A 23013-nucleotide genomic window follows, 5' to 3' on the forward strand; every position below is an offset into this window, starting at 1 on the left:
TAATTAAAAGGTAGCTTCAGGGGCACCTGGGTGGTTTAGTCGATTAAGCATCCAACTTCAGTTCAGGTCTTAATCTCACAGTTGGTGAGTTCAAGCCCCGCATTGTGCTGTCTGCTGTCAGCACAGAGTCTGCTTCAGATCCTTTGTCCCCTTCTCTCTCTGCCCCTCCCCTGCTCATGCACGCTCTCTCACAAAAAAAAAAAAAAAAAAAAAAAAAAATTAAAGAAGGAAAAAGGTAGCTTAAGTTCATTGTTTGATTTGTTGATGATTATCCTAGATCATGTGAACTTGAAAATCATATGGGTTAGATTTTCTATTCTTAGAGAACACTGAATACGTATAAATACTTGTTTGTCTTTAAACCAATTAAATAGAGCTCTTTACAAAGTCATTTTGGCAATACCATTCAAAGGTAGGAAAAAAGTCTCTAATATGTATAAAAGACATAAACATACCAACAGGTCTTACAGGTTTCATTTTATAATTTTAGTCTTGAGACAGGTACAATACTGCAAAACTCACTAGTTTATAAAAGAACAGTTAGATCCAAATTGTGTTCTTGGCAAATGGAATAAAATTAAGGTTATTTGTTCAGATGGCTAAAGCTTTTAACTAATATTTTTAAAGGTGACTTAAGATTTTCATGGGCCTAGTTTTCCAAATATCTTTTCTCCCTACCCCCCACTCGTACAAATGGTCTTCGTTCATGGAGAAGACCAAGTAGAACACTTTTATCTCAAAAGGCACAGAAAAAGGGAACAAAAGTCCCCTTGGTGGAACTTGTATTCTAAGTCCAGATCTTTTCCACTATCTGCAAACATTAGATGAATAGAGAGGTTTGGGGATCAGTAAAAAGAACAAGAGGGCTTTGAATTGTTTTTAGAGCTGAATTTCTGTTCTTGTACACTTGATTTATAAGACAAGTACAGTTTTTAATTTCTCAAAGAATTGGGTTGCAACCTTTAATTCGTGGGCTGACCCACTCACCCAACTACATTATCTTTATTTGCTTCTTTACACCAGGGAGAAGATCTTCAACTAAGGTGGAAGTCAAAAGATTCTTAGGTTCTAGATTCAGAGCTGTGTGTCTGGAATGTCTAGTAAATCCTTCCCCAGAGGCTTTACAATGTTTCTCTTTCTCTCTGGGTACATAGTTTCATCTTAGCTCAGGGGAGAAGACTTTTTTTTCCCCTCATCTTCACTCAGACCCAAAGGATCAACAAGCAGGAGGTGAACTGCTGTTGACCAGTAATAGTGCCATCATTGCAGAGAGGAAAAAGGAATTTTTAAAAGTCTGTCAGGCTCTGAATATGGCCATCTTCTGACCATAGAACTCCTTTAAATTCTTTCAGATATCTTGCCAAGTTTCAGCCAGGACAAACAGTAAATATTCCTAGCAGTATTAAACCCTTGAATATAAGAGAGATAGATCCCCAAAGAGCACAAAAGATACTACCCTCCCAAGATCAGAGCCACTCCCAAAGTAACCAAAAGAAAGAGAATTGTGTTGGGGGTCAGTAGGTCCCTAGCCATGAATGGGATGGCACCCCTATTTCTATCCAGCCTCTGACCCAATGGTTGCCTCGCCAGGTTCTCAGGACATAAAGCAAGATAAACAAGAAGGCAGTAGCTGTCCCTGGGTGAGAAAGGATCAACAACCAGTGGGTACCCAAAAGCAGATTCACAAGATACAATTCAAAGATTAATTCTTACAGCTGTTTTTTGCCTATCAATCTGAATTTGGAAAGGAAAGGACAGTGTGAATTTTTTTACTTTCTTCTCTCAGCCAGACATCACAGACATCTGAGAAAGCTGACTTTGCTGAGAATTCTCACTCTTTGTTAGCTTCTGCTAGTTGTCCCAGATCCCATCTGGAGGCTCGTGTTCCAGCATATCTCATTCTAGTCCCCAGAAACCACAGAGAAAGGAAAATAATTTTTCTTTTCCCTTTATGAGTGCTTGGCTTTGCTTTTCTAGAGCACCTTCTCTAGAGCACCTCATACATGGATAAGCATATTTAGGTTAAAAGTTCTCCACTATAGCCATTGTAATTCAAAAATATCTGTTCAGCCTTAAAAGTTTTATTCACCTGAGACCTCACACTGGAGCGACCCAGTCCAGAAAATGGAAGGCTTAAAGTCTGAAAGCTGCTAACTCGAAAGCTGCAGAGCCAGGATCCAAGAGAGATGTAACCTGTGGCCTCCAGAGGCAGTGATGGAGCGGGGAGCTCAGTGGGCACTTACACCAGGCAGCTCACTGCTCCTGGGGACCAGTGCTGTCCTTCAGTTTAACAGTTCTGGAATCAGAAAAGTTTTAATATGCCTCAGTTTATCTTTTAAGAGTTTATTAGAACGCAAATTTGTTCGAATTGGGCATCATCCAGTCTAGCAGATCAAGAGCTCTAAGGAGGTGTACAAAATGAAAGCCTTTTTATAGCAAAAGGGAGCAAGAACAAGTTCTACTAGACAAAAACTTGAGTTGGTTATTGCAGTTTCTTTCCTTTTAGGGGATGACAGGATCAGGCAGATTACCAAACTACTGCTGATCAGGTAATTCCTGATGGACTTAAGAGTTCATTTCTGGGAAAGCCAAAACCGTAATTCAGTCTCAGTTTGGGACTGAGCATAAGGGACTCCATTTGAAATTGTTGTCTGGTTTTTAACAGTAAGCACTATGCTGTTTTTCCACTAGACAATTTTATTAAAATCATTAAAAACTAAAAGCAGTATTCTAAAAATATATGCAGTGGTAGTAACTGGCAAGTATTTATAGAAATTACCATATAATTTTCAGTTGTTCAGACATGAGGTCACAAGTGACAGGAAAGAAAAGTTTAATGATCACTGAGAAATTACCATATGCCAGGCTCTGCTTTCTTTCTCTACTTTGTCTTATTTAACTAGGAACCCTATGAAATAGGTTATGTGCATACTTTGCCAATGATGAACCTGAGGCTTAGGGAAGTCGGTTATCCAAAATTACTTGGCTAGTAAGTGCTAAAGCTGGGATTTGAACTGGGGTTGGACTCCAAGGTCGTGCTCTTGAAAAGAGAATTACGAACATTACATACGTTGTGTTCTTTAGTGTTAATAGTTATGAAAACAAAAGATGAAAACCACTTAGAGTGTTGCTCCACAGGTCTTCTTAATCAAACGTCATTATTATTGCCTCACTTTCCCTTCTTGTTAAAAGAAAGTTCCAAAAAGAAGGAACTAAGTATGGGGACAGACCTACTTATAAGGTTCTCTTAATGAAAGGTAAAAATGATTGAATTTTCCCTTTGTGTTCCACAGCTGAAGAAAGCCCTTGACGAAGCCAACTTCAGATCAGTGGAAGTAACCCGGACCAACCGAGAGCTGCGGCAGAAACTCACAGAGCTGGAGAAGATCCTGAACACTAGCAAGGAGAAAATAAAGAATCAAAAGGCCCAAATTAAGCTCCACTTGTCGACTAAGGCGAATAATACTCAGAATGTAGAGAGGATGAAGGTTGTATGAAAAATGCTAGGTCTCCCTTACTCCCTGTTATCTGATGAGGATCCATGCAGGCTGTGGGGTCTGGCGAAGATAGTTCCAGAGTACTAACAGCAGCATGTGTGCTCCGGGAATTACAGCTACACCTGGGAAGTGGGCAGATTGCAGGGGGATGGACAGACTGTCTTTCTCCAGCAGAGAGAGACCCTGCTGTGTAAATGTTTGATTTCTCTTCAGCTGCCATGTCACCTTCTGGCCCCCCATCTGCCTCTCCCACAGTGATCGTACAGGATTTTGCTCTTTCAGGGTCAGTGGGCCAGACGGGAAGGAGAGCCCAGCAGGGGCTGGTAACTGTGGGTCTCATATGGGATTCTCCACTGATCATCTTTCTATGTTATTTCCACATTCACTTTCAGCAAATAGAAACAGAATTGAGGCAAATGGAGCTAATTAAGGATCAGTATCAGAAAAAAAATTATGAACAGGTAGATGATTTCCACAAACTCTATGTTTACTATTCACCTAAAATCTCACACTTGGACAGGTTCACCAACTCCTTCCCTCTTTGTGCCCTCCCAGTCACTGAGTATCCAGAAATTTGTATCTGAAATGACTAACCTACAGAAAGAGATGCAGCTGTTGGCCAAGAGCCAGTACGAGACCTCAGCACGGAATAAACAGCAAGAGCTGCGCCTGGAGGCAGAGCGGAAAGTAAGGCAGGAACTGGAGAACCGGTGCCAGGTAAAAAGTTCCCTCAGGTTCATCTCAGATTATCAGCAAGTGACACGTACCGAAACCCACCATCAGAGCATCTACGTTTTCTAGATTCTGTAGAAGAGACATAAGTCTACAAGTAGGAAGAAGCCTATAGCTTTGAATGTGGCCCATGTTCTCAATTTTCAACTTAATAAGATATTCATTCTTAACAGCTTACAGCTCACATATGCAAAATACTGGTTATTAAATAAGACTTCTGAACTGAATTTCATAGTCTTTCAGGCACTTTACACCCCTTGCTTCTTCCCTGAAGCTTAGATACACCTGTTGCTATGACAGGATTTTTAACTCTTCTCAGCCTCTGGAAAAGCATAACATTTTATCTCTGCAAAAGGACTTCAAGAGATCATTAAGCCCTTGCTTTCTAGCAGAAATTGTCTCCAATGAAAAAATATTCCTTCAGTTCTGGAAAGAGCTATTAATCACTTTTTCTTCAGGAGAATCCATAAATCAAAATCTATGATCATATACATCTGTGGATACTACTAACACTTTTCATCTTATATTTTGGTGGCACCTGAAGTTAGTGTACTCCATCATGCTTTCATAATTTGATTGACCATTTATAACAATATGGAAGCTCTTTGTTCCATATGGGACGGTGGGAATTTGTAAAAATCTTTGTATCACGTTTTCAGGAATTGGAAGAAACCATCAGACACCTAAAGAAATGCAAAGAGGCAACAGAGCATAAACTCAAAGAAGCCAGTGTGGAATCGGAACAGGTAAGCCAGACCTAGGGACATAAAGACTTAACAAGTTTCCTCACACACAACAATTTTGAAACACTCAAGTCAGAGTAAAATGCCTCGTTAACATAGTTGGGAGCGTAACAGGCAAGAACCATTATGACTTACGAAGTATAATCTCCATTATGAAGAATGATTTTTAGGTTGAGACTGTGTCCTGATAAAAGATAACAGAATGCCAAAATACTGATTAAGTCCAAGTCTTTACCACTTAATATAAGAAGGGAAGACCAGCATGTGTGTAGATTTTAATGCATTATTACTCAACATCACTAATAAAAGTGGAAGCTCTTTGTTCAGTCAATAAAAAATGTTAAGTAGCCCTTATTTTTTTAAGTTTTTTTTTTTTTTTTTTTTTTTAATTTAGGTAATTTCTACATGCAACGTGGGGCTCAAACTCATGTCCCTGAGATTGAGAATCATATACTCTTCAGACTGAGCCCGTCAGGTCCCCTGAGTAGGCCCTCTTACTTTGTGATTTTCCTTTCTCTAATCTTAAATTGGCCTATTTGAAGGTATTTAAAATTATACATTTTTTAGAGCTGGAAAGGGTCTTTGAAATCATGGTCTGCCACAACCATTCCTCATTTTCCAAATAAGGAAACAGCTTCTAAGGTATCACAGTGATGTTTTTGTCAGTTGGTCATGATGTGTGTGCCTTTTACAGCCACTAAATTACAAGACAACATGACTGTCATAGTGGGATATTAAAGGGAATATGGACTCAGACACACATGAGTTTGAACACTGTCACATGAGTTTGTCACACTGTGACACAGTGCCCTTAAGGAATTTACATTTACTTCCTTTAACTCATCAGTTACCACATCTAGAAAAGTCAGGGTATTGAGACTTACCTTTCCGTTGTTCTGTTAGATGGCTCAGAGTAAGTTTCAGTAAACGGTGCCTCCCTTCTCATTTACCAAACAAGAGGAGATAGGATGGATGTACCGGGCCATTTCAAGCATCTTTCCTTTCCACTCCTGGTAAAGAGTGCTGGACACTGCCTTTGGTGGGGGGCAGGGTGTGAGTATCACCGGCATTAGGGTATACAAACAGACCTGGAAAATATTTGAACTTTGTAACTTTCTAAAAGTTAAATGCCAGGGGAGCTCTATTTTTTTACCTCACTATTTTGTGCCCACACTGTGAACTGGCTGGGCTAGGACAAATACATGGTCGCACGTATTTACTGTGGACCTGTCATATGTTGGGCGCTGTCCTAGGTGATGGAGACACAGGGTGAAACAAGCCCGACGAAGTCCCTGCTCTCCTAGATCTTGCCTTCTCCCAGGCAAGACAGAAATACCTCTCAAGACTTGAGAATCAAAAAACGAAAATGCTGTCCATGAAACAAATAATCAAAGGGAAGAAAACAGTCATTTTGCTTTTTATTCTAGAGGATATGTTCTGGAGCTGTTTTGAAGCAACCATTATACCACAGAAAAGCCTATTGGCCCTACCTTAAAATACCATAGTATCCCAAACACACATAAAAGTGCCAGTCACACAGTAGATACTTGTCAATTAAATGAATACGGAGTCCAGATCATCTTCAAAGGCAGACGACTAGAGGGACCATTTAAGTCAATCTAACAAGGTGATTTGGAAGTTTGTGCTTAGGAGCTGAAGTCTAAAATATTTTGATGATAAAGGAAATAAAGAGGATGCAACTTACACTAAGCTGGTTCCGTCTTTTACTAATTCAGTTTACTTTCATAAAGCACAACAGAAAAATCTAGTGTAGGGACTTTGGAGAAGTATTTAGTCTTGGAGAACAGAACTCACAAGTCCCAACCATGGTTTTCACTACCACGTTCACTTGCAGCGCTATCTTATCCCGTCATTCTGATTTTTCCCCGGGGTTCTCTTACCTTAGGTCACGCCCAAGAAATAGGAACAAATGCATGAAAAAGCAACAGGCTTGCAGGCATCCCTCAGCTCTGCATTCAGAAATCTCTCTCATCTGTAGAATGGATATTATGCAAATAGGTTACAAGGACCTTTCATTCAGAATTTGGGTCTTTTAACATGTAGGTAAAAAGTCTCTTGAACCAATACACAAAAAACTGTTTCTTTGTTGTAATGTTTAATGATAACGCTTGTATGTCCAGATAACAGCTAACCTGGAAGAAGCTCATCGCTGGTTTAAATGCAGGTTCGATGGCCTGCAGCTTGAGCTGACGAGAAACCGGTTGCAGAGGCTTCCCCGAGAAGACGGGTGGATGGAAGAGGTAGGGTATTTGGACATGGCTGTCGTAAGCAATTTTGGATTTGTTCCTTCTCAGATTTCTTTTTCTTCAGCATGGAGCCCACTTCAGGGCTCATACTCACAAACCGTGAGATCATGACCTGAGCCGAAATCAAGTCGGACACTTAACCGACTGAACCACCCAGGTGCCCCTCTTCAAATTTCTAATTACAGAAGTTCTCTCTTCATCCAGCTACTCTCCCCACTAATCTGTAGATTTCTTTAAACTGCAAAGAAAACAAATGAATGAAATTTCTTTCTTAAAAGTTCTACATTTCCCAACCTGTCTAGATTAGAACCACTCACCTTGATGAATAAATTATATTCGTAAAGACAAAACGGCCTCAGCTATGCAGTTAGTTTTGCAGTGTCGGGTCTGTTTTCTTTCCAGCAGGACCAAGGTAACAAGCACGACGTGGCATCCAGCCAGTCTGCTCTACATCGGTGGGAGAATAAACAGCGTCTTAGACTTACGCCCAAGAAATGTCATTCTGAACTAGAGAGAGATTGATGCCCTTGACAGAGGCACTTCTTCATCGATAGCTACACCACCATGATTTCCAGAGCCCAGCAATCAGGGCTGGCCTTTTCCACAGTCATCAGAACATCAAGTCTTTGATGTGGGCTGAAGATTTTTGGACTTGAGTTTATTCTTTCAGGAACTTGCTGATATCAGTATAGAACCACCCCATCTTTTTTGTCTCTTTCCCGATTTTCCACCCAATAAATTTATATGAATTTCTTGTATGATAGAAGTTACTGTTGTATGATACTTGTCTATTTTTCTAAGTACATTTTATCAAAAAGCATTTAGTGAGGTACTAGATGTACAGCCACTAAATGATAGGATATTTTGTTTCGATAAAATCCCCTAGTCTAACACCCAGTAGATAATCCTTGAAAATGGGATCACCTGGAAAATGGTAAAAACTTTTCCACATAAAAAAAAAAAAATACCCTTTTATGCTGGGTAATTACCAGCACATCTTTAGTAGGATTAGATCTCTCTTATTTTTTTTAATTGTTTTAAGTAAGCTCTATACCCAGTGTGGGGTTTGAACTCACAAACCCGAGATCAAGAGTCATGTGTTCTACCAACTGAGCCATCCAGGCGCCCCTACAGCTCTATTCTTATATTAGATATCTCAGAGATTGTATTTATAACTTCCTCAGATGTTTACAAATCAAATTATTGTATACAGCAGACTGCTCTGCTCCAGGACTATGCCTGGCCCATGTAGCTCTTCCTTACTATAGTAAGCAATAAATTCAGCTTTATATATATATATATATTTTTTTATTTTAGGGAGCGGTAGAGTAGGTAATCCAGACTTAATGAACATAAATAGCTACCATAGCACCTGGCTTTATTCATGTTCAAGTAATGGTAGCTACTGATGATGCTATCAGGACCTAAATTGAGTGAGCATTGTGAATTGGAGGGAATATCATTAATAAGACTCTCAGAGGTTGAAGAGCCTACCATTCTTCTTCTGATATAAAAAAGACAAAGCTGAATTTATAGCCTAAACTAAGCCGTAATAATTGAGGGAAAGCTCTGTTGGTCAGGCAGAGTCCTCCCTGATCGGAGCAGACTGCTGATCTTATATAATGTTTGGGGGAAACATGAAGTTCAAGAATCGCAAGACTTTCAGAGGCCTTGAGGGTTGGTACCATCTGTAGAAGTGTAGTTATGTGGGTAAGGTTGGTAATTGGCATTCAGGGGGCACCTGTTGGAATGCATCTATTTCTGTGTGTCTGAATTCCAGAGGTGAGGGTTCACTGATTGGCAGGCTGGGAAAAGCCTCCCCAAGTTATCTAACTCCTACAGAATTTATCCCTTTAGACTCTTCATAAGAAGATAAAGTTATTTTAAGGTACCAGAGAGTCAATCTTGAAATAGTCTAAGCAAGAACCCCACAGAACAGTTCCTTTGTCCTGAATTCCTCATAGGACAAAAGATCCCAATTACTTTGCAGGAGAGATGATCAACCTTATTGGGTTGTAAATACACCATTCTTGAGTGTTGTCATGACATTGACCGTTACTGGCCAAGAATATGTTTATCTTCTTCATCCAGAGCAAGGACATTTTTCTCCACTTGTGTTTTGTCCTCAAAGAGTATCATTATTGATAAAGTCAGTGTAACCTTATGTCATTTTTTTAGGTTGGCTATACTAAACCTTAGCTTGGGAGAAGTGAATTATAGCATTAGATTGGTGATCATTTCTAGTAAAACCTATATTTAGAACAGCCTGTTTAGAGTGATGAATTTGCTGAAGTGTTTCTATAGTACTTTTATAATGGTCTGCTGTATACTAGGTTCTATTGTGGGCCTGTACTTTCATCTGAAGCTACCAAAACACAGACAAAATATCAACCAATGGTTTTTAAGACACCAGACATTGTGCAACAAAGAACAGTACTCCCTGAAAGGGAACAAATGAGGTGAACCCTACTATCACCCTGCCTTCTAGCCTTCAGACAGTTCATGCACCTGGTCCTGAGTTAAGGAGCCAGAGAGTCCAGGGAGACCAGGACTGCTAGAGTTCCAGGACCGAATACCGGAGAGGAGAGTGCTACAGAGGGAGAATTTCAGAGATGTCCCGAAAGCCCTCTTGAGTATTAGCTGAGCACATGCATGTGAGGAAACCACCTAAAGCTGGAGAAAGAATCATCCAAAAGGGTTTAAGTTAACAGTGGCCAACACACACACACACACACACACACACACACACACACACACACAATACCAGCTTCCATCAGCCAGCATGAGAAACATCATGATTTGCAGGGCATTGGGTGGAGAACACTAAAGAATACTTGTCTCAGAAGTAGAGAATAGGTAGCCCTACAGCGAACACTGCTCTAGTCCTACCCAGCGAGTCTGAAACGCAAGACCCCAAATGATCTATTCCAAGTAACTGCATTCCAAAACAGCTTAAGGATATTTAGAGGAATACAAAAATATATGGCACCCATCAAGGTAAAAATCACAATTTGTGGTACCAATCCAAAGCAGCAGGAAAATTTAACCCAGATTAACAGATGTTAAAAGTGACAGTGGGCCGCCTGGGTGGCTCAGCCTGTCGAGCGTTCAACTTCATCTCAGGTCATGATCTCACCGTTCATCAGTTCCAGCCCTCCGTCGGGGTCTGCTGACATCTCAGAGCCTGGAGCCTGCTTCGGATTCTGTGTCTCCCTCTGTCTCTGCCCTCGTTCTCTCTCTCTCTCTCTCTCATAAACATTAAAAAAAAAAAAGTGACAAACAAGGACATGAAAACAGTTACCATAACTATATGTTCAAAGAGTATTAAAACAATGGATGGTAATAGAAAAATTGAAAAGAATTCATAATTATTAACTAGTAGAGAACTGATGGTTTCCTTTAGCAGTAGAGACTGACTACATGTAGGAACATTGGATTTAAAGGGGATTTCAATACAAGATCTGAAGATGTTTTGATTTTTTGATGACTGCAGTTGTTCTAAAGCAAGGAGACTGAGCTGTGGCTCCTGAATTAAGGGATAAGCAATGGTTCTATTAATTGTGCTGTGTTGTTAACACCCATAGAGCATGACCTAACCTTTTCTAGTGAGTACAAAAAGTGATTTTTGAAAATCTAGGAAGAACCCATCTGGACTGTGACTTTGGTCCAGGTAAACTGTCTATGGAGTCATTTGCCCTTGGGGATTCTGACACTATAGCTGTTTGTTTTGGTCAGCTTTATTAAGGTATAATTGACAAAACTGTAAGTTATTGAGGGTGAGCATCATAATGATTCGATACACATTGTGAAATTAATTCCATCTGTCACCTCACATACTTAATTTTTGATGAGGACATTTCATTTTTATTCTCAGCAAATATCAATTATATAATACAGTGTTAACTCTAATCATCATATTATACATTCGATCCTCAAACCTTACTCATCCTGTAATTGAAAGTATCCTTTAACAACTTCTATTTCCCCAACCCTTCAGTCATTGCCAACCACTTTTCTACTCCCTGCTTCTAAGAGTTTGATTGTTTAAGATTCCACATATAAGTGTCTTTGGTGATTTTTTGAATTTTTTTTTGAGTTTATTTTTAATCTCGGCACCCAACATGGGGTTCGAATCTACAACCCCAAGAGTCACACGCTGTACCAACTGAGCCAGCCAGGTGCTCCAATTCTTTGAGGTATTTCTGGAGACTACCATAAATATCCTAATGTCATAGCAGCTTTAATCTGATCACGTGTATGGGCTACAGCATATTTTATCTGGAAGTAGATCCTACCTATTAAATCTCTGTGGCCTGAAGAAAAAAGGACTGTTTCTCTGAGAGTGATCCCCAAGAATCAGATATAGGTTGAGACTTAGGAAAGGACTCACAATTGTTCCAAGTTCTCATTTTTCAGAGTGGTTTTAGTAAAGGAAAGCAAAGTTCATTGCCTCTCAAACTTCTGTAATTACTACACATTTTCAGTTTTACCTTTTGTTACCATCTTTTGTCATAAAGTCATTTATAAGATAATACTCTCTCACACTAGAAGTCATTTTGCTTATCTGTTTGCTTCTTAGACAACTGTAAAATTTGGGTCTGAAGGATCTGATGTTCAGAGTAGTAGGATTAATTGTAGGTAACGATAATATCAAGTACTGTTCTGTTCCACTTGGGAGTTTAGAGGGAAGACACGGACTTGTGGAGTAATGTCTCCCCCAGGGTGGCATCATTGGACTTCAGATGGTTGTCCTTCAGCTTCTTAGCCAGCACTGGGCAATTATTAGCTCAGTGATCTTTTTGCTTGCAATTTCTCTAGTTTCTTTACCAAAGACTTCCAGTTCTTAACAGAAGATATTGGGCCTTGTTTTTATCTCAGGACCAGTTGTTTTAGATAGACAGCCAGAACCTGTTTACTTTCTAAGGCTGTCTAGAGACATCTAGCTACAGATTACTGGTTTTCCAAAATAGCTTGTTTTTCTTATTAAAGTCCCTAGTTTTTCAATTATTCCAATTGTTTTTCTTATTAAAGTCCCTAGTTTAGATAATGAGCCCATGAACAAAAAGAAGACAAGGCCCTTACTTCAGCTGTTGGGTCTGCCCCAGGATACCATTTGAAAGAAGAGCAAAATATTTAAGAAATTGGACTTTTTGATGGTATTTGGCATCTCTCTTCTCAAGAGCATTTATTCTGGGCTCTTATCTCGTGATCAGTCTCATTTCATTGGGCAAGATGGCTTTATGTTCACACTGGTCTACATCATCATATGTTCTCCACCTTGGACTTCTTTGGGCAATAGGGATTCTACACCATTTGTTAATGCAAGCCTTTTTATAAATGGTCAGAAACAATGTACAATATATAGAAGACTAGAACAGACTGAAATATTTTCTGCTTACCAATCCAGCAGAGATTTCTTAGAGCTCTAATAAATCCAGGATTGAGTCTCCTTGGATGGGCTGATCACATGCCCACCCTCAATTAATCACTATCACTTAAGAGAGAGATTATATACTAATTGGCTAGGCCTAGATGTACCCATCTCTGAAACTGAGAATAGTTCCCCAAAGGAAATCTCAGTGATGTTCCTAGAAGAACGGGGAAACAGAGGTAAGTCAAATCAAAACCGTAAATGTCTATCACAACAATCTTAAGATTGTAAGCAGAGAAAATACACCAACACGGTCACTACTGAACTTCATTAACACAGAGCTCTGAGTAGCTGCTAGATTCCTTTCATATTGACACTCCTTTTCCTCCAAAGCATTTATAGGAGACAGAAGCTATCAGGTTCTTCCTGAGCTTTTAAAACGGATTCTTTAATAACCTATATAGAGACTTTGAGGCAGCTGCTTAGTCACCTACCTCCTAATGTTTCCTTCAAAAGCAATATGAAACAAGAAGGGAAAGGTGAATTCTACATAAAACCACGCTCAGCGTAACTTGAAGGCAGACAATGTCAAATCTTTAAAAATAACTAAGTAAAATGAGAAAAATCACCAGATCCCAGTGTGTGTTGTCTCACACTTCTGCCCCACCTCACTAGAAGGTTTGTAACAGACAAAGGCAAACGGAGATGGAAAAAGGAAGCTAGTGAAAGGGTCTCAGTTTCACCGGACACTGTTACCACAACGACTACGTGTATCCTAAACCTGGAAATACTAAAAAAAAAAAAAGTGTCCAGGCAGATCAGAGTATGAACTACAGGAAAGGAACTTCTAAATACACATGGTTTAAAGGTGCAGGCATGATTTAAAGGGGCACTGTTCAAAATGTGGATCTGCTAGGGGAACAAAAAAGGTAAAGAGGAAAAGACCTTATTGGAAATTGGATTGTTAAGGGGAAAAGAAATTGAAGTTTTAGGACCAATAAGAAAAAGAGAGAAGCACAAAATTGAAGGACTCATAACCCTCCCCACAACACAAAAACCTCCCCACCAAATCACAACACCCTAGAAAAAGCACCTGGACTTTGCTATACTGACCAGTGAGGGCTCAGTAAACTAGAAATATTGCAAAACAACCCAATAGCACAAATGTGAATAAGAGGAAAGTTAAGTCTATACAGAGTACTGCAGAAAGTCGGGAATAAAATTACATCGCAACTGAGGAAAATTTCTCCCAATAAACCCTTATGAAGGAAAAGAAACTTCAATATGTTTCAAGTTTGAAGACAAACTTTTCAGGATATGAGAACCACTGTGAAACAAATTTAAAAACTAAGGACATAAATGGACAAAACTCAGAGAAATGAAGAGTGTTGTTGTTTGCACTTAGAACAGTGGAAGAAAAAGACAAAATTATCTCAGAAACGAAGAATAAGTTACAAGATGCCCAAGGGAGAACCAATTCAGATCAAAGTAAGAGACACTGAAGAAAGGCAGGAAAACAAGAAAATGAAAATGGCATTAAGGACTAAAAAAGTCTGGGGCACCATGGTGGCTCAGTCATTAGAGTGTCTGACTCTTGATTTTGGCTCAAGTCATGATGTCACGGTTTGTGGGATCAAGCCCTGCATTGGGCTCCACACTGATAGCATGGAACCTGCTTAGGATTCTCTCCCTGTCCCTCTCCTGTTCTGTCTCAAAATAAACTTGAACAAAATAATAAAAGTAAAAAAGTTCAGAGAAAAGGTAACAGAATGGAATACGGGCAAAGAAGGAATAGTATTTGTGTTAATTGGAGCCCTTATGGAAGAAAAAAGGGTAGATCAGAAGTAATATTTAGAACTACAACCCATAAACACTTTCCAAAAATAGAAAAAAGTGTGTCTGAATCTACATATTGAAATAATTCACCAGGAAGCTGGAAAAAAAAAAATCAACTTCAAGACACATTCTAATAAAACTATAGATTTCAAAGAAAGTATTCTCAAAGTGTACAGGCAAAAAGATCAAATAACTTACAAAGGCAAAAGAAACTGGCCTCACATTTATAAACCAACACACTAAGCAAGGCAACAATGGAGCAGTGTGGTTGGCAGAATTCTAAAATAGGGCCCAAGATGTCCCACCTTCAGGTAGACGTAACTGCATCATCTCTTGGACTTTAAACATGATGGAGTTCACTCGTGATTAGATTATAGGTCACAGTTGACTTGAAGGAAATTATCCTGTAGAGCTGACCTAATCAGATAAATCCTTTAAGAGCCATTTTCTCCCAACTGGTTGCAGAAGGGGAAGTCTGCGATTTGAAGCACAAGAAGACTTTTTGTGCCCCTGCTGGCTAGAAGAATAAGGCTGCGTAGCAAGAAATGCAGGTGCATCTACAAGCGGAGCGCCAGCCCTGGCTGGAAGCCAGCAGAAAAATGGAAACTTCAGTCCCAAGACTGCCAAGAACTGATTTCTGCTAACAACCAGAATAAGCTTCAAAGTAGTTCTTTCCCCAGACCTCCATAAAGGAGCACAGTGCTGCCAACAGCTTGGTGTCAGCCTGCGAAATTCTGAGATTCTAGCCCTGCCCTGGATTCCTAACCCACAGAAACTGTTAGGTAAGTTTGTATTTTTTTTTTTTAATTTTCTAATTTTTCATTTTTTAAAGTAAGCTCTACACCAATGTGGGGCTTGAACTCACAACCCCAAGATCAAGAGTTGCGCACTCCACCAACTGAGCCCAAGTTTGCATTATTTTAAGCCCCTAAGTGTGTGCTAGCAGCAATAACAAAAAATTAGCACAATTGGCATTTTTTAAAAACTCAAAGAATTTGTGTGAACCAAGGATTCTATATTCAGTTTTCAACTATCAAAACTACAGAAACTTGGATTTGAAGCCAGGCTACCATTGCCAGAGGGTGGGCCAGCCCCTCCCTGTTCCAGGGCCCCTCCCACCTGGTTGTGTAACCATCCCCAGCCCCCCTCTCCAAGGCCCCCCACCTGGGAATGGGGAGGTTCACCCAAAAAGATAAATAGAATAAATAAAACTATGGAAAAATGGTTATAAACATATAAGAACTTAGAGAATTCTGCATCCATTAGGCCTTCTTGACGAATTTACAAGAGCAGAGATCAGCCAACTTTTTGTGTAAGGATGAGACAGTAAAGGTTAGAGGCTTTGAGGGTCAAATAGAGTTTATGTCCCATATTATTGTTTTTTTTTTTAATGTTTATTTACTTTTTTTTTTTTTTAACATTTATTCATTTTTGAGAGAGTGCAAGCAGAGGAGGGGCAGAAAGAGGGAGATACAGAATCTGAAGCAGGCTCCAGCTCTGAGCTGTCAGCACAGAGCCAGACGTGGGGCTCAAACTCACAAACTGAGATCATGACCCTAGCCGAAGTCCAACGCTTAACTGAATGAGCCACTCAGATGCCCCAGTGTTTATTCACTTTTGAGAGAGAGAGAGAGCAAGCAGGGGAGGGGCATAGAAGGGGACAGGGGATTTGAAGCAGGATCTTCGTCGACAGCAGACTGCCCAATGTGGGGCTTGAATTCTCAAAACTCTCAAGATTATAACCCAAGCCAAAGTCAGAAGCTTAACCAACTGAGCCACAGGTGCCCCGTGTTGTTGTTGTTGTTGTTGTTGTTGTTGTTGTTGTTGTTGTTGTTGTTTTTAACAATCCTTTAAAGTGGTATGGAGGTGGGGGCGGGGATTCTTTGCTCATAAGCCACACCAAACCAGATTAGGAGCCAGATTTGGCCTTCAGGCCTTATCTTCATAACCCCTGTGTTAGAGAAGAAGCTTCATCCAACTAAGTAGTAATTGAAAATTTCAGGCAAAGGATTGATGGGGTGAAGTTTTAAAAATATATAATTATGTATAGCAATGTATAAGGCAAAGGTCAAGATAAGAGTGGAAAACTGATGTACAAATGTCACATATTACAATAAAGTAGATACAAAAATGACAGAGAGTGGGGGGCACCTGGGTGGCTCCGTGGGTTAAGCACCCAACTCTTGGTTTCAGCTCAGTTCCTGATCTCACGGTTCGTGAGTTAGAGCTCCATATCGGGCTCTGTGCTGACAGTGCAGAGTCTGCTTGGCATTCTCCCTCTCTCTCTCTCTAAATACATAAATAAATAAACCTTTAAAAAATTAAAAAAAAATTTTTTTAACGACAGAAAGGAAAGGGAAATACAAAAGTAGAATACAGTTGCTGTATGGGCCACAGGAGGGCATTAAAGGATAATGGAATCTTGATAAACCAGATGGTCAATGGTTAAATAAGTAAACAGGACTAAGCGCTTTAAAAAAAAAAGTACAGGTGAGGGGCGCCTAGGTGGCTCAGTAGGTTAAGCATCCGACTTCGGCTCAAGTCATGATCTCACGGTTCATGGGTTCCAGCCCTGCATCGGGCTCTGTGCTGACGGCTTGGAGCCTGGAGCCTGCTTCGAATTCTGTGTCTCCCTCTCTTTCTGTTCCTCCCCCACTTATGCTCTGTCTCTCTCTCTCTCCTTCAAAAATAAATAAAAAACATTAATAAAAAAAATTAAAAAAAAAAAAAAAGTACAGGCAAGGGAGATGGTGCAAGATGGTAACGTACAAAGATCCTGAACTCATCTCTTCCCAAGGTCACACTGAATCTACAGCTACAGATGGAACAATTTCTTCTGAAAAAGACCTGAAAACTAGCTAAGCAACTTCTTATCAAGCAAATGAGGAGAAACCACGATGAAGAGGGTAGGAGTCTGAGACCCAGTCTCACCATAAGCCTCACCCGTGACACAGTGACCCATAATCCGGAGAGAACTTACAAGCTTGGAACTTCTCCTTGAGAAGCAAAGGCTTCATACCCCAAGTTTTAAGACCTGTACCCAAGAGATGAGCCCCCCAAACCTGGCTTTGAAATCCAATGGGGCTCACGTCCATGAGATCCAAAGGGCTATAGCAAAAGGAGAAAAGGCTTTTAAGGGGCACACATAAACTCACCACAGGGCCCAGCAGAGAAGCCCAGATTTTATGTGAGATTGAATAGCTAATCCTAAAGCGTGGGCAGGAGAGGCAGGGGGTCCTGGGATACACTGTGGGGATAGATGCGGGCCAGCACCATTTTCACACCTCTCTACCTTGCTAAGGCTGGCAGGCATATTTTCTTTCACGCTAGTCCTTTCCCCCTCCCCCACTCTGCATGCGCTAGCTTCACTTTCTTCCTCTGCCACACTCCAGAGCACCCATGGGACTGTAACATTCAGAGAGACACTTCTTGGCCAAATGCCTTCCAGAGCACTGCTCAGATGGCAGGCTGAAACACCCCCACCCTTTCTAAGATGCCTATTTACTTGTCCAGGAGCTTTCTTTTCAGCTTAAATATTTCTTGTAAGGCTCGTTTGAGGTGATGAACTGCTTTGGCTTTTTTGTTTGCTTGTCTTTAACTCTTTAGTTTGCCTGCTGAAGGGCAGGCTGCTGGTCTGGCACGTTTCTAGGGGCCTGTGGAAGTGGTCTCAGGGAATAGAGCTAGTGGATGCAGTCTTGGCACTCTCCCTCTGCTTCACTTCGGCTTACTGGGATCTCCTAAAGAGGAGTTTATACCCTTGTATTACACCCACATCTTTGTGACTCCTGCCTGGGGGACCTGGCTGTACTGGACAGCAGGGTTTATGCTTGTGGTCCCACACAACTATATACATTTGCGGTACTTTAAAATGCACTGCCTGAGGATCTGACTTCCAATCAGCCTCTATATATAGGTGCTGATGAGATAACACCCCCTTTGGGACACTGACAGTAGGGGCACACCTTCAACCACTGGGAGCTATTAAGCACAAACAGGCTGCTGGAATAAGCACAAAGGTCTGAGAGATAAGAGTTACAGCAAGGATGAACAATAAGGTTCATCTCCTACGTGAGACCACTCCTTCAAAATTGAGAGAAGTGGCTGTTACATCTACTGCATAGAAACCAACACAGAGAGTGAAGCAAAATGAGGAACTAAAGAAATATGTTCCAAATGAACAAGATGAAACCTCAGGGAAAAAACATAATAAAACAGATAACTAACCCGATAAAGAGTTCAAAGTAATGATCATAAAGATGCTCACCACGGAGCGCCTGGGTGGCTCAGTCTGTTAAGTGTCCAACTTTGGCTCAGGTCATGATCTTACACCTCATGAGTTTGAGCCCTGCACTGGGCTCTGTGCTGACAGCTCAGAGCCTGGAGCCTGCTTCGGATTCTGTCTTCCTCTCTCTCTGACCATCCCCCACTCACATTCTGTGTCTCTCTCTCTCTCTCTCTCTCTCTCTCTCAAAAATAAACACTAAAAAAATTTAAAACAAAAAAGATGTTCACCAAAACTGGAAAAATGAACAGTCAGAACTTCAAAACAGAGAAAAATGTAAGAAAATACCAAATAGAAGCCACGGAGCAAAAGAATACAGTAACTACTGACAAACACAGTAAAGGGGTTGAATGGCAGACCACTTGAGCAGAAGAAAGGATTAGTTAACTCTAAGTCAGGGCAATATAACTACCCCATCAGAGCAACAAAGAGGAAAAACAATGAAAAAAAGTAAAAATAGCTTTAAGGAACTTAGGGACAACATTAAGCATACTAATATTCACATTATACAGATCCCAGAAGGAGAAGAAAGAGAGAGAGTGGCAGGAAACATTTGGAGAAATAAAGCTGAAAAGTTCCCTAACCTGAGGAAGAAAACAAGACATTTAGACCCAGAAGATCCAAGAGTTCCAAATAAGATGAACCCAAAGAGACCTACCTGAGACACGTAATTAAAATTTCAAAAGTTAAAGGCGAGAATTTTAAAAGCAAGAGAAAAACAACTTGTTACATACAAGGGAAGCCCCATAAAACTATCAGATTTTTTTTTAATGTTTTTATTTATTTTTGAGAGGGAGACAGAGCACCCACAGGGGAGGGGCAGAGAGAAAAGGAGACACAGAATCCAAAGCAGGTTCCAGGCTCTGAGCTGTCAGCACAGAGCCCAATGTGGGGCTTATTCCCATGAACTGCAAGGTCATGTCCTGAGCTGAAGTCAGGTGCTTCACTGACTGAGCCACCTAGACACCCCAAAACTCAGATTTTTTTGGAAGAAATTTTGCAGGCCCGAAGGGGGTGCCACAGTATATTCAAAGTGCTAGAAGAAGAAAAAAAGCAATTCCAATCTACCTGGCGAAGTTAATCAGAATAGAAGGAACGATAAAGAGTTTTACAGACAAAAGCTACAGGAGTTCACCACCAAATTAGTCTTACAAGAAATGTCAGACTACTTTAAGTTGAAAAAATAAGGTGCTAATTAGTAACAAGAAAACATATGAAAATGTAACTCACACTGTTAAAGTTAGATATATAGTAAAGGTAGTGGATTAATCACTTATAAAGCTAATACAAAGATAAAAAGAAAAAAAATAGTAAAAATAACTAAAATGACAATAGTTGATGGATACAAGGATAAAAACATGTAAAATGTGACATCAAAACCATAAAATGTAGCGGGGGGGGGGGTGGATAAAAACAGATTAATTTACAATTAATCAACTTAAAATAGACTGTTATATGTATAAGCCTCATTGTAACCACAAAACAACATCAGGTAGATACATAAAAGATAATGAGAAAAAGGAATCTAAGCATCCCACCCAAGCAAATCATCAAACCACAAAGGAAGAGACCAAGAGAAGAAAAAGAACAAAAAAGAACTACAAAAAACCAGAACACTGCCAAAAAAAAACAAAAACAAAACCAAAAAAAAAAAAAAAACAACTACAAAAAAGCCAGAAAACAAAAATGTAAATAAGGCCAACAGTACCTATCAATACTTACTTTCAATGTAAATGGACTAAATTCTCCAATAAGAAAAAAAAGGTGGTTGAATTTAAAAAACAAACAAGACCCATCTATATGCTCCCTACAAGATAATCAGTTCAGCTGTAAGAATACACAAAGTGAGGGGATGAACAAAGACATTCCATGTAAATGGAAACCAGAAGAAAGCTGGGGTAGCTATATGGATATTAGACAAAATAGACTTTAAAACAAAGACTGTGTTAAGAGACAAAGCATTGTAAAATAAGGGGCCAAGCTCACTAAAAAGGATATAATGAGGAAGTATTTTGCACCTAAATATAGGAGCATTAAATATATATAGCAAATATGAAGAGACCAAAAGGAAGAAATTGGCAATACAAAAATAGTAGGGGATTTTAGTATCCCGCTTACATCAGTGGAGATCAGAAAATCAGTAAGGAAATACTGGCCTCAAATAACACATTAGGGGGCACCTGGGTGGCTCAGTGGGTTAAGCAGCCGACTTCGGCTCAGGTCATGATCTCTCGGTCCGTGAGTTCATGCCCCGCGTCAGGCTCTGTGCTGACAGCTTGGAGCCTGGAGCCTGTTTCAGATTGTGTCTCCCTCTCTCTCTGGCCCTCCCCTGTTCATGCTCTGTCTCTGTCTCAAAAAATAAATAAACGTTAAAAAAAAAATTAAAAAAAAAACACATTAGACCAAATGGACTTGATATTTATAGAACACTCCATCCAAAAGCAACAGAATATACATTTTTCTGAAGTACACATGGAATATTCTCCAGGATAGGTCACATGTTAGTCCACAAAACAGGTCTTAATTTATTTAAGAGGACTGACACAATATCAGGCATCTTTTCCACCAAATGGTAGGACGCTAGAAGTCATTACAAGAAGGAAACTGGAAAATTCACAAATATGTGGAAGTTAGCAAACATGCTACAGAACCACCAAGGAGTCAACAAAGAAATCAACAGAAATAAAATACCTTGAGACAAATGAAAATGGAAATAGCACACCAAAATTTATGGGATGCAGCAAAAAAGTTCTAAAAAGGAAGTTCATAATAAATGACTACCTCAAGAAACAAGAAAAATCTCAAAACAACCTAACATCACACCTCAAAAACTAGAAAAAGGAGAACAAACCAAACCCAAAGTTCATGGAAGAATATAAACAAAGATCAGAGCAGAAATAAATGAAACAGTTAAAAAAGGACTAATGGGAAAGATCAATGAACCTAAGAGCTGGTTCTTTGAAAAGATAAAGACTCAAAAAAAATAATAAAATTTTTCAGAAATGAAAGAGGAGCTGTTTCAACTGATACGACAAATACAAAGGATCCTAAGAAACTACTATGAACAATTATATGCCAACAAATTAGACAACCTAGAAGAAATGAATAAATTCTACGAACATACAAGACTAAATCATGAAGAAATAAAAAATCTGAGTAGACCAATACTAGTAAGAAAATTAAATCAGTAACTGAATACCTTTCAATAAACTAAATTCCAGGATCAGATGGCTTCACTGGTGAATTCTACTAAACATTCAAAGAATTAACACCAATCTTTCTTAAAATCTTAAAAACAAAAAACAAAAAACAAAAAACAACCAGAAGAGGAAGTAGTCTTCCGTACTCATTTTATGGGGCCAGCATTACCCTGACATCAAAACCAGACAAAGTTCCACAAGAAAATTACAGGCCAGTATCTCTGATGAACATAGATGCAAAAATCCTCAACAAAATATTACAAACTGAATTCAACAATACCTTAAAATGATCATAACCCATAATCAAGTGGGATTTATTCCAGGAATGCAAAGATGGTTGAATATCTGCAAATAAGTCAATGTGATACACCACATTAAGAAATGAAGGATAAAAATCTTATGATCATCTCAATATGTGCAGAGAAAACATTTTATAAAATTCAACTTTTGGGTGCCTGGGTGGCTCAGTCGGTTAAGCGACCGACTTCGGCTCAGGTCATGATCTCTCGGTCCGTGAGTTCATGCCCTGTGTCGGGCTCTGTGCTGACAGCTCAGAGCCTGGAGTCTGTTTCAGATTCTGTGTCTCCCTCTCTCTGACCCTCCCCCGTTCATGCTCTGTCTCTCCCTGTCTCAAAAATAAATAAACGTTAAAAAAAAATTTTTTTTAATTCAACTTTCATTTATGATAAAAGTTTCTACAAAGAGGTTATGGAGGGAATGCATCTCAACATAATAAAAGCCACATGTGACAAATGTACAGCTAGCATCATACTCAACAGTAAAAAGCTGAAAGCTTTTTCTTTAAGATTGCAAATAAAACAAGGACACTTATTCTTGCCTCTTTTAATCAACATAGTATTAGAAGTCCTAGCCAGAGCAATTAGTCAAGAAATAAAAGGCATCCAGGGGTACCTGGGTGGCTCAGTTGGTTAAGTGTCTCTTTGTTTTGGCTCAGGTCATGATCTCATGGCTGATGAGTTCGAGCCCCATGTCCAGCTCTGTGCTGACAGCTCAGAGCCTGGAGCCTGCTTTGGATTCTGTGTCTCCCTCTCTTTCTGTCTGTCCCTCTCTCAAAAATAAACATT

At 39.7% G+C, this 23013-nt stretch overlaps 1 protein-coding gene and 1 non-coding gene across 10 annotated transcripts in view; one reads left to right on the forward strand and one right to left on the reverse strand.

The window, feature by feature from the left end:
* Positions 1–8005, forward strand: part of CCDC150 (coiled-coil domain containing 150) — a 101052-nt gene extending 93047 nt beyond the window's left edge. For 4 of the 9 annotated variants that reach the window (XM_045480594.1, XM_045480591.1, XM_045480597.1 and 1 more), the window contains 6 exons: positions 3294–3488; positions 3890–3958; positions 4053–4214; positions 4889–4975; positions 7114–7233; positions 7619–8005. In XM_045480594.1, the coding sequence (XP_045336550.1) occupies positions 3294–3488; positions 3890–3958; positions 4053–4214; positions 4889–4975; positions 7114–7233; positions 7619–7750 (765 nt within the window). In that variant the 3' untranslated portion in view covers positions 7751–8005. Of the gene's footprint in view, positions 1–3293; positions 3489–3710; positions 3781–3889; positions 3959–4052; positions 4215–4888; positions 4976–5366; positions 5785–7113; positions 7234–7618 lie in introns of those variants that run through there. The other 5 variants (XM_045480593.1, XM_045480599.1, XM_045480592.1 and 2 more) reach the window with 4 other exon arrangements.
* On the reverse strand, positions 1199–1269 carry LOC123600238. The gene has a single exon (XR_006713597.1). It is a non-coding gene; the product is annotated as a small nucleolar RNA SNORD56 (small nucleolar RNA).
* Positions 8006–23013: the final 15008 nt, after the last annotated feature.

The sequence above is a fragment of the Leopardus geoffroyi genome, chromosome C1, assembly GCF_018350155.1.
Source record: "Leopardus geoffroyi isolate Oge1 chromosome C1, O.geoffroyi_Oge1_pat1.0, whole genome shotgun sequence".
Lineage (NCBI taxonomy): Eukaryota > Metazoa > Chordata > Mammalia > Carnivora > Felidae > Leopardus > Leopardus geoffroyi.